Source organism: Dermochelys coriacea, chromosome 5 (genome assembly GCF_009764565.3).
Source record: "Dermochelys coriacea isolate rDerCor1 chromosome 5, rDerCor1.pri.v4, whole genome shotgun sequence".
Lineage (NCBI taxonomy): Eukaryota > Metazoa > Chordata > Testudines > Dermochelyidae > Dermochelys > Dermochelys coriacea.
In genome coordinates this window covers 113132860-113145519 of record NC_050072.1, presented here as the reverse complement: position 1 = coordinate 113145519, position 12660 = coordinate 113132860, and the positions used below count along the sequence as shown (strand labels likewise).

General features: G+C 42.0%; 1 protein-coding gene across 5 annotated transcripts in view; it reads right to left on the bottom strand.

The window, feature by feature from the left end:
• The window catches only part of ADAMTSL1 (ADAMTS like 1), a 683211-nt gene that overhangs the window by 8906 nt on the left and 661645 nt on the right, over positions 1–12660 (bottom strand). For all 5 annotated transcript variants that reach the window (XM_043515182.1, XM_038403598.2, XM_043515184.1 and 2 more), the window contains 3 exons: positions 8611–8811; positions 4638–4818; positions 560–767 (listed from right to left, as the gene is read on the bottom strand). In XM_043515182.1, coding sequence (XP_043371117.1) covers positions 560–767; positions 4638–4818; positions 8611–8811 — 590 coding nt within the window. The remainder of the gene's footprint in view (positions 1–559; positions 768–4637; positions 4819–8610; positions 8812–12660) is intronic.

Here is a 12660-nt window from a genome sequence, read left to right as displayed (position 1 = left end):
ATTTTGCTCTCCAGGATTGTTTCCATCACTACAAATAAATAAATACATAACAAGAGGCTGCAAGAAGAAGCCTCTTCTTCTGTGAATACAATTCAGTGGAGAGGAGTGAAGGGCCAGATTGTGACTAGCTCTTCTAGAGTGTACACAAATTTGGGGATGGGAGAAGAACTTTCCTCTGCTCCTTGCTTGCCCCAAGCAAAGATTGGTCACAACCACAGTCTCTGTACTTGGAGGAGGGCTCAGATTGTTCTCTGGGAAGCAGTTATGCATGCCGGAGACATAATCCCTCCATGAGCTTCCCCTGGGACAATGTGCCTCCATGCTCAAGGCAGTGCTGATCTGGCACAATCTAGCCCTGTCTTTTAGGCTGCTATCTCTTTCATAAAATGTGTGAAGTTTGGTTATCCCAATCATCCAGTGCATTAAACAAAAGACATGAGTTGCCTCTTAAAACCTCATATGATGCATTAATCACAGATGCAAAATTATTGCTCTCATCTTCAGGCACCTCTTGTCACCCAACTGTACAAAAAGTTTTGTATGTCTGTGTGGCCCTTACCTGACCCCAGGAGGAGGCCACCCACTCCATGCACAGCTGCCTGTTACAGATCTGGGTATCCACTGGGCGTTTGGCAACCTGGGCACATGCCTCATTTGACATGGGGACGGAACTGCCCATAGCGGTCAACCTCTGACAAGTCACTCGCCGGGTCTGGACCCCTCCACCGCAGCTCCGTGTACAAAGGGACCAGGATGTCACCATCCACCTGATAGGAGAAACGCAAAGGGGTCAAGGAGCAGTACAGAATCATCAGGCAGCAATGACAGTGTCACAGGGATCTCATAACACTGCTCCTCTAAAATCACAGAGGCACTTGCAGAAAGCCAGCCATTTGATCACTTTGAGCTCGATCTTGGGGGATGCTGAGCAGCCTCACCTTCCACTGAGGTCAATGGGAGCTGAGGAAATTCAGCACCTCATGGGCTAGGGACTAATGTATGTTACATTTTAGCGACTCTGTCAAGGGGGTTGGGCCTAGAATAGAAACTATTTTATATTTTCTTGGCTCTGTTTGCAAAACCCAGGTAAATACTTCTAACCCTGGGGTGCGGTGCGGTCACTTTGCATCATCATGTTGGCAGATTTTGGACCTAAGGCCAGTATTACAAGCCATGGGAGGATCAGCCCAATAAGGGGATTCTTCAGTTATGTAAAGACCACACAGCAGCTCCCACTCTCAACTTGCTGCTGACATAGATGCATAACTTGTACATCTCTAGCCCTGCTGACCCCTGGTCACTACATTGGCTCCTTGGGGCCACTGGTTTCCTGGATAACTTACAGCAGCTTCTAGGCTACTCTTACTCCAAGGGAATGGGCTGGTGCACAGCCAGGCAGGAATTAGGGAAGCACAAAGGGCATTGTGCCATTTTCCCTGAGCTGCATGGCTGAAATAGAGGATCTGACCCTATATGTATTGACTTTTTAAAAACACTAAAACAAGTTAACAAAATAACATTTAATACATAAATAAAGAAATATAATATTATTATTAATATGATTATACTGGTCTACCACCTACTATTAACTGGGTAACAGATTTAGCTGGTTGTTCAGAGATCGGCAACCTTCCTCCAATCCTGGGATAATGTGAAATAGCCTCCCATTCAGCTAGTCTGCAGCTTATTACTGGCTGTTAAAACTGCTCTGCGGAATGTGTGAAAGAAGTGAGTCCCTTGGTAATCATGAATCACGGGCCATGTTCAGGCATGCACATCGTGGATAATGGTGATGCTGAACACTGCAAGAGCTGAGCCCATGTGCCAAGCAGTTGGCACAAGGAGGCAAAGAGAGTTGTTTCCCAATGGAGTGATGCGATATTTACCCAGATGGTTTTTGAAGAGAGGTTGGAGGGAAGTGATTATTAGTTCCAGGGGGAGAGTTCTGGTCAAGTCAGAAGCTCTGCTGAACTACACTTCAGGCTACTTTGCAGGATTTATGTGTTCTGGGTGGCGGGGTGAAAGCCCAGTATCTCCCCAACCAGCAGCACCATATTTATGATTACTTTACAAAACAGGCAGTAGGTGCTTTCCAGTCCCTTGGAGCTCTGATACTCAAATAAAGGCATCCATTATATTTTCATTAACGCTCTGCTGACTGATTCCCACTGTTACAGAAACAATAAAACAAATAGAGTTCTTGGCATGGACAAAAAATACTTCTCCTCTGCGTATCATAGAGTTTGGCGAGGTTGATTCTGCAGCTTCTCTGCCCTTTGTAAAGCTCAGCTCTGCATTTCAATCAACTTTTATTTCCAAACATACACTTCAGCAGTTTTCTCAGGAGCCGGGAAGAGAAGCGTGGGCTGCATTATAGCTCAGGAAGGGGATAAAAGGACATAAATCATTCCTGTGGAAATATTCCCATCAGCAAGTCAAACTGCTGATATTAATGAGCATGTTTCATATTTCATCAAGTCTCTCATGGTTTCAGCTGCTCCTTATGACTCAGCTGGCAATCCAGAAAACATTTGCCTAAAGAGAGGTGCAGGAACACATTATAGAAAGGTAATGAAAGGGCAGCCTAGCTGCCTCCCCAAGCCACAGCCAAAGCAAATGGTTGGAAAGCTGGCTGCTCTCTGCTCATCAGGATACTTTCCGATTCTCAGCTCCTCCGCTGGTGTCAGAAATTGTGGCCAGATTCTGATCTCAAATATATGAGTGCAAAACCAGAGTCATGCTGGTGAAGTTACTGGAGTCACTCTGGATTTTAACCTGAAATTTGCAGTTTGGGCCTATCTCTAATTTTGATTTATTTCTGATTTGTTACAAATGTCCCTCACATAACATAATATTAATACTGATACCGTTCTCAGGGGAGTCACTAGTTGGCATGGTTACACAAAGTTTCACAAGCAACGTACAGTCGTTGAAGAAATGGTGTATTGTTAGTTCTGGGATACAGTTTAATTTGGGGAAGCTGTTGTAGGCAGCTGGAGAATTTACTCTCTCCCTTTATCTTTCTATCTAAAGTCAATTCTTGGGGCAGAGTGGCTTCTTGGGAAGTAGGCATTGGTGTTGGGGCTGAATTTCTGAAACATGGGTTTGTTTGCATGCTGTTTGTGACCACCTCTGTTTAGGGACTGGTGTATATAGAGTATATAAAACCAGCCATGCTAAGGCTATGTGTACACTATGGGGACTATCCTGTCATGGTTATGTTGGCATACCCAACTTCACAGGAGGAGTTTTTCTGTTGATGCAGGAACATCACCTCTCTGAATGACATTAGGTACCCTGGCAGAAGCACATGTCTACTGACATAGATGCATCTACACTAGGGGGCGGGGGAGAGGAAGGCGGGAGGGGTTTTTTTGGTCATCATAAATGTGTCAGTTGGGTGTGGTTTTTCACACTCCTGCCCGACATAGATATGCCTATATAACTTTGCAGCGTAGATCAAAAGGAAGAAAATAAACAGACTACAGATCATTGATTTTCCCTCCAATGGGAAACTGACTTGCAGGGCCCTGAAATCTGCTACTGATTTGCAGAAGGACAAAAATACATATATATTATGGTAGTACCCAAAGGCTCCAATCAGGATCAAGATTCTCTTTCCTGGGTGCTGTACAAACAAATAGAAGGGCACGGTCATGCCCCCAAACAGCATATATTTAGTCTGGAGTTGACAAAGGTATGGTTAACTAGTGAGTCAAAGAGGAAAATTCAGTCCCCTAGCCAGCCTCGTCTAACGAACAGCATTCTTGGCACTGATCCTTCCTGGGAAAGATCCAAAAGACCATTAGGTTGTGAACTTTGCTAATAAAAAGAAGACGATAAACCCCTTTAACAGAGGGAGTAGACATAATCTCTGCCATGTACTGTGAATGTTTTCCCCAATCCACCACCATGCCCTCTAATTTATCTGGATTAAGATTCAGTAAATTCACTTTCAGATACAATTGTTTCCTGGGCAGACACTAGAAAAGCAAAGATAACATGTTGTCCAGGGCAGAATATTATTAAATGCAGGGGTGGGCAAACTTTTTGGCCTGAGGACCACATCAGGGTTCCAAAACTGTATGAAGGGCTGGGTAGGAAAGGCTGTGCCTCCAAACAGCCTGGCCCTCTCCCTCTATCTGCCCCCTCCCACTTCCCATCCCCTGACTGCCCCCCTCAGAACTTCCCACCCATCCAACCCCCCCTGCTCCTTGTCCCCTGACTGCCCTGACCCCTATTGACACCCTCGCCCCCTGACAGGCCCCCCTCTCCAGGACTCCCATGCCTATTCAACCCCCCCACTCCTTGTCCCCTGACTGCCCCCTGGGATCTCCTGCCCCTTATCCAACTCCCCTGATCCCCACCCCCTTACCATGCTGCTCAGAGCAGCATGTCTGGCAGCCGCCCGGCCGGAGCCAGCCCCACCCTCCAGAGTGCTGGCGGCATGGCGAGCTGAGGCTGCGGGGTGGGGGGACAGCAGGGGAGGAGCTGGGAACTAGCCTCCCCAGCTGGGAGCTCAAGGACTGGGCAGGACGGTCCCGCGGGCTGGATGTGGCCCATGGGCCGTAGTTTGCCCACCTCTGATTAAATGCTTCGTAAAAGCATATGCAATATACTACAACGCAAGGACAAACCTTGAAGGGCAGTCTCTTCTGTTACAAGCAACAGGCTGTAGCACTGGCTTGGGCTTCTCTATGCAGTGGGATGTGTTGACCTCAGTCCCATCCAGTAAGCACCTCAGTTGCGGTTGCTGCACTCCTCTGTTACCACAGGAGGCCGAACATGCCATCAGTCTGTCTGCTGACCACCAATATTCTGCCACAAGCACAAGACACCCAAGTTAACATTTAAAAATCAATCAGAAAAGCTGATTAATGGTAAAATATCAGTGATTGATGCCAAGGTGCTCTGCCGTTTTGGAGATGTTTTGTAAGATAAAAACAACGAGGAGTCTGGTGGCACCTTAATGACTAACAGATTTATTTGGGCAGAAGCTTTCGTGGGTAAAAAACCCACTTTTTCAGATGCATCCCCAGTCCCCAAATCTGAAATGGTTCTTCAGATGCAAAGTGGGTTTTTTACCCACAAAAGCTAATGCCCAAATAAATCTGTTAGTCTTTAAGGTGCCACCGGACTCCTTGTTGTTTTTGTGGATACAGACTAACATGGCTACCCCTCTGATGTAAGTTAAAAGTGATTCCTACAGAAATGTTTAAAATAGGTGAATTATGTATAGGAAAAGCATGTCACCCTATGAATCATCAGGCACTGAGCACAAACAGAGGTGGGATACCAGCCTTTGTTAGACCATCAATCCTCTCTGATATGGTAAATCCTATGTTTTGGAACTCATCACGATAAGGCATGGTGACTAAGTGATATGTGACTTCAGCGCTGGCCAGTGGATGGGCCAGTAGTTAAGGTGGAAGCCTGCAACTCAGGAGACTAATTTAATTCTCTGCTCTGTCACAGACTTTGTGTGTGACCTTGGACAAGTCACCAAGTCTCTCTGTATCTCAGTTCCCAGTGTTTAAAATGGGAATAATAGCCCTTCCCTGTCAAATGGGATGGTGTGAGGATAAATGCATTCCTGTTTTTTAGGTGCTCAGATACTGTGGTAATGGGGGCTATATAAGTACCTAAGATATATACATACCACACTGGGGAAACAGAACCTGGGACTATTGTATCAGTCCCACATGACACATATCCCTTATGGAAAAGTCCCACAGAATTTAACAGAAAATAAAAACCTTTCTACAGATTTTTTTAAAATCATCCTGAGGAATTTAAAGGAGAACATCGCTGATACAGAAGAGTATAGGACAGTTAAAATAGCATAGAAATTATTTCAATATATATTAAATTCTATCATTTTTTAGAAGAATTTCTGTAGAACTCTATAAAATTTCTATAGATGCCCTTTAAAGTAATCCTGTTAAATCCAATAAGACTTTCCCCAACTACATAGGAAATAAGCATATTATTAATACATGCTGTAGATCAATCCTTCCGTTTCTTTGCAGAAAGGCAGCAATCCACACACTAGATGTACTCCCAACAGAATTCTGTGCCCCTTTGGGGGCGTAAAATTCATATGGCCCGCATTTTACTGTGCCCCCATGCAGAAAAACGCAAAAATAAACCTGCCGGGGGACACGTGCCTCTTCCCAGGATGCGCGACTGTTCCCGCATGCCTGGAGCAGCCTCAGACGTGGGGGAGGGGGGTCTGGGCGTGCATGCCTGCGTGGTTGATCACTGTCAGGGTGGGGCTGGGTGTACGTGCATGCCAACAAGCGCAAGAGAGAGAGACACTCTGTCCTTCTCACTTGCTACTGCAGCTCACTGGTGTGGAAGGGTAGAGCTTTTTATTGTGCACGAGGCATGCTAGAGGCAGAAATGTAGCAGCCTGCCTGTTAGTTAATTGGTCTCATTCTGTGAGGCAGAAATGTAGCAGCCTGCCTACATAGTAACATTGTTAATGTTCCTATTGTTAGTTAACTGTTCCAATTCTCAGTCAATTCCCCAAGGAGCATAAAACCTGTGAAAGTTTTAAGGCCCCTACTAGAGTGATGTAAATGAGCCTTATTATAAATGACAGTAAGGGAATCCTCAGCTAGGAAGATCTATGTGCTTTCTCATTTTTTCCTGTGCCAAAGTGACACAATGGGATTAGATTACAGCTCAGGATATTTACATACCCATTAAAAAAAAGACGTTGAGGGTAAATAAAACATTTACCAAGCAGCCAAAAAAATGTCAGGACAATCAGAACCAAGCACTTTCCAAAGTACCTAGCCAGTTCCAGGACAATGATTAGCAAAACTGTATGACTTTCATATATGAAAGTCTGAGCAATTTAAAATGATGTACTTTTTTTTCCCTGTTTGGTGTTCTATAATGTAATTTAAATGAAAATCCAGAATTATAACTGGAATGAAGTGTATTAGTTACCAAGTGTTTGTAACTTAACTTTCATGTGTTTAGGAAATGCTGAATAGTTGTTGTGATTTTTTTCTGTTTTGTAGTTTAAATAAATTACCAAAACAATTGAAACTGGAGTGATGCATTATTTTGACAAATAAATATGCATAATTTTACAGAATTTTGAATTTTTTGGTGCAGAATTCCCCCAGAAGTAAACATTCATCTTAATAATGGAAAAAGAATTCTCAGTGGGCCACATCCTGAGCTGTTGTAAATCATCAGAGTTCCATTGAAGGCAGTGGAGTTACACAGTTTTCCAGCACCTGATGATGTGGTCCAGTGTCACTTAGAGATAGGCTTAAACCAGAAAATTTGGACCCAGGTTTCAGACACCAGCAAATTACGGTATTTGAATTTGATGTTTACGTTTGGTCCTAGTTCTAACTTCTGCATGAGACAGTTCACCCACACAGATTAATTAGAGAATGATTGTAAAGCACTTTGAAGATGCAGCTTCACTTACTTCAAGTATAATGTGCTAAATAATATTATTCAAGGAAAACATATCTAAATATAGAAAAGAAATCAACATTCTTGATTTTAATTGTGCACTTGCATTATCATTAATTCCTAAACGCAAGAATCTCAAAAGAAAAACACTCAGTAATTTTGATGCATTGTACGAAGTTCTAGATGCATAGGTCCCATAGATGCTATTGGTGTCATGGGGGTGAAACTCCAATGCAATGCTTTCAAGGGACATAATTAAAGGGGCACCAAAACTATTTCATGATTTCCTTTGAAAAAAACCTACCCTTAAATCTTTAACATCAAAGCTCAAATTTAATGGAAATATCTACCCTAAAGAGGTATTTTTAAGAGGAAAGGAAATGACTGAATCACACATTAAAAGATCAACTTGTAAGATTAAGCAATTTTTTTTGTTAGCACCTAGAAGAGATGCTGCCAAAATAAAATTCACATATTTACATTTAAAAACCTATTACTTGAGTTAATAACAAAAGACTCAGATCACTGTTTCTCAAGTGGTGGGTCATGACCCCCCATAGGAGTGATAAAAGGTATTTGGGGGGTGGGAGGTCATGAGATATTGAAAATATTATTATACTCTAAAGGAAAGAAACTCTTGCTCCCCTACTCCCGCACACTCTTACCCTTGAAGGTCAAGTATTCTGTAAATTTCTTGGAAAAAACACACGTGCACACACACACACACACACACACACACACACACACACACACACACACTATGTAGCTTGATCATTTTTCTCATTGATACATATATCATTCTTACTGTTATATCAAATATAAGATGGTAGCAAAATTTTTGGATTGCAGATAAGGTCCTCAGCCTGAAAAGGCTGAGAAACACTATCATTAAAATTGGTGGCTTCTAATATTGGAGTGATCTGTATGTGCTCAACAACCCTGAATATCAGGTCCAATGCATCTCAGTGTAGGCCTCTAAAAACCAAGATACCCAGAACTATTGGGCATATCTACAAATTCACTCTTAGCAGCTATGGCACCAAAACATCCCTTGGATGCCATTTCTTGTGAATTCAGAGTGAAGGAATCCAGAATGATGTTGAGCCATTTAACAGCACCGTCCTGGCCATGCCAAGATCTTATAAAGGCAACAGGATAGAATTATTTTACCTCGGATTATCAGAGATGTTTTTTGCATAAGTGAGCCAGCTTCATTCTGAGCCAGACAGCCGAATTCACCCTGATAACCATCACTGATGTTTAGTAGCTGAAGAATCTGACCAGCTGCCAGGATGTTATGTCTCATGGTGATGGGCTGACCAGCATAAAACCAAGTGATGTTTGGAGCTGGATGACCATCCACTGGGCAACCTAGAAACCAGGGAAGAGAAATAATAAGCTTTCTGCCAGCAAAATGACAGTAAAATCATCCCTGAGTTACCTACAGCAGAACATGGTGTTTTGAAATCAATACAACAAGGAAAACAAGTTGCTGTTCTCTGATTTTCCCTCTTCCTTGCAATAATTAAAGAGCTAAGAGACGTTTATAATGAGTGCCTTCCTATCAAAGGAAAAACAGTTTTAAAATGGTCAATAATGCTTTGCATTTCCATAGTGTCTTTTATGTGAAGTTTTTAAATCACCATACAAACCTGAGTGAATAATTCATGTTAAGCCCTGTAACTCTCCTGTGAAATAGGGCAGTATGAGTCCCCTTTTCGTGATGAGGAAACTGACGCACAGTGAAGTTAAGTAACATGTCTTTGGCAGAGGCAGAAACAAAACCCACATCATTTGATGCCCAGTCCTGTGCTTTAAACCACATGATCATCTTTCCATTTGTGATTTAATGGGAAAGAATTAGCATCCATAACAAGTGCAGGGATGTGCGGGTGTGCAGGTATGTGTGTATAAACACACAAACACAAAACTTGCAAAGTCAAGCACTCAAAAACTAGGAAATGCCAGAATTAAGGTTGTCAGTGCATTTCCTAACTATTGAGTGCTTGACTTTGCAGTATTTATGTTTTTTTAACACAGTGGCATCATATTGACGCCCACATGGTTCGTCCCTGACACAAAGGCCACACCCTTGCCAAATTTCAGGTTCTTGCTCCAAACATGGGGGAGCTAGAGCATCTCAAAGCAAGGGTCACCAGAATTTTTTTTTAACATTGAAAAAAATATGTTTTTCCCCCGTAACCTCATTCTTGGAATTGGCTGAACCATTTTGGCTGACATTTACCTTGACCTCCCCCACAACAAAGAAAATAAATATTAGCCTGATGCAAACACCCAGAATTGTAAATTTTAGCCTAAATGTTTAAAATTCACCAAAATTATAAGAAACTGAAAATAGGGTCTTATAATGGACAGTGTTGGGCAATCTGATTAATAGGCGGGGCCACCGGCACCACATATAACATTCTAACATATATAGTTGGGTTTTTTTTAGGTGATTACAAAGAGGTCTCTCAAAGGTCAACATACAGACGTGCAGTTAATTCAGTTTTATTGTATGTGTCTGCAAAATCAACCACCATGGTTTAAAATGAGAAAGTGGAAAGATCAACCCAACAACTAGCAAACACAAAGGGAACTGAAATTAACTACAATCCATAGCTAAACTCTTTTGTTTCTTTTGAAGATTTTTGTGCCAAATAAATTAATTACTGCTCTTCCCATCACTGCATATTTTATTTCCATCATCTAAATTTCTTTCCCCAGATCTATATATAAAATAATGGGCTACGGGAATAGCTAGTAGCCAATAATAGGGGAAAAAAATCAATCCCCCATTCTTTCCGTATGTGTTACCAATGAATAATTAGTAATTTTTTCCACTTCTAATGAAAAAACCTTGCCTGTACCCATGAGGCTCGTATGAAATGGATATTTCCCATTTGTGTACACAGAATGAGCATCAATCACCCTTCACAGATGATATATCCTACTTGTATTCACTTGGACAGATGCATAAACTGCGGGATAATATGTTAGGCATATTTAGCAAAAATCAGACTGTAATGAAAAATATGTTCCCATAACATCCCTTTCCCGCTCTCCTCCCCGCAATAATATGAATAGCATTTAATGCAGATTACCAACACCTATTTTCCATTTCCTCCCAAACATGTCATCGTTGACTGTTTTATTCTTCCAGTGTTCAGCACCTGCCCGAAGCATGGGCTAAACAATATAGGAGTGAAAAACTGTTTTCATCTCTAGCCAGTGCAGTTACTAAGGGGTGTTAGTACAGCAGGACTCTTATGGCGGGGAAGCAGTATTTGGCAATGTTTCCTGACTAAAGAGAGCTCTGGCAGTAGAAGACCCTTCTCTATCAGCCCTTCTTAACCAGTGAAAGAAAATATTGCTTTTAGGCCTCCTCTTCCAGGTCCATTGTGACTCTAAATTGATCTAAAGCCAGGGTATGATTCACAGATGTGTGAGATATTTTTTCTCTTTTTTTTTTTTTGGAATTGCAAATAAAAATGTATATAAATTATACATTTTTGTGGGCGGTGGGACACCGGGGAGAAATGGAAAGTTAATATTTCAAAGTTAGCAAAAAGGGGGTGGCCGGCAGGAGACCAAGGTTCTACAGCAATGCCAATGACTGCATGAGAGGAAAGAATAAATTAACACTGCAGGCCAAATCCTGTTCTCAGTTACACTAGTGCAATCTCATTGCATGGCTGAAACTGAAGAACAAATCTGGGCTAGCAGTGCTAAAGGGAACAAATCACAGAACAGACACCTGAAGGACAGAAACAAATGAATCCAGCCACACTGCAGTTCTTCATTGGATGCAGTTTGTTACTGCATGTGAATACAGAGCTCCTTCTAGAAGCCTGTTACAATTCCCAGCAGAGGCCTATGTACAGCAGTGGTGAGAACGCCAGATGTAAGCCTTGCATTTGAAAAAATGAATGGAATTTTCTTTAAAACAAAAACAAAAAAAAACCCCAAACCCCAAAACAATTACAAATTGTTCTTAAGCTCCTGCGTCTGACTAACAAAACATTATTTGGGACTCTTCTCAACCTAATATTAGTGCCCAGCAGATCTTTCTAATGGTTATTAGAGATTGGCCCAAAGTTACGGACGGGATGTGGAAGAAGGGGCCTCTTTGGATTTTGTGTTCCAGTTTGGGCCTAATAATAATACATAACCTTTATGTAGAGGTTTTCATCCATAGACATTAAGTGGTTCACAAAGGAAGGTAAGTATCTTAATCTCCAATTTAGCAATGCATAAACTGAGGCATGGGGAGGTGAAATGACTTGCCCAAGGTCATATAGCAGGTCAGCAGGAATCAAATCCATGCCTTCTGAATCCCAATTCAGTGCTCTTATCACTGGACTATACTTCCTATTACAGGGACAGGCCCACGTGGCTAAGTTTAGATCTAGATCCAAGCATTCCCAAAGTTCATGGTGGGACTTTAGGCCCATCTCTAGCATTTTCCTGAATACTGATGGCTAAATGTACAATTTTGGTCCAGCTCTTAAGCTTCCTAGAGCAAGATAGCCAACAAAGTGAAATGTGTGCATTATGTTAGGTTAGAGCTGTTTTAACCAGCCAAGGTAATCGAAAGCTGAAAGTAGGAAGTATTCCAATTGGTCTGTAACTGCGTTGCAGGGCACCTGAAAGCATTTTAATGCACCTTTTTCACAGTTAATGTTAGTCATCCCTGCTAATCAGAATGTACGACTCCCTACCCCTGGAGCTCCCAGGTACTGGTCTACACAGAAAACTTATACTGGCATAGCTATGTCGTGCAGGAATGTGAAAAAACCAACTCCTTGATCAACTTATCTATGCTGTCAGACCCCAGTGTAGATGCAGCTGTATCAATGGGAATATTTCTCTTGACATAGCTAACGTCGTTCAGGGAGCTGTACTTTCTAGAACAGAAGAAAAACTCCTCCCGTCAGGGTATGTTGTGTCTACACTGGGGGACTATGCCGACATAGCTATGCTGATACAGGCTCTGTAGTGTGGACGTAGCCTAAGCCCTTGTATATAGACAAAAGATGTCCTGGTTTAACTAAATCAACTTTTAAATACCCAATCAAGATAAATTGATTTTAAAATTGATTTAAGACCATCCACATAAATGGTTTAAATCAATCAGAAAAACCTATTTAGCTAAACTGGTACCAATTTCATGTATATTCAAGATCTGAGGCCTAATCTACATGGGGAAGATTTTTCAGT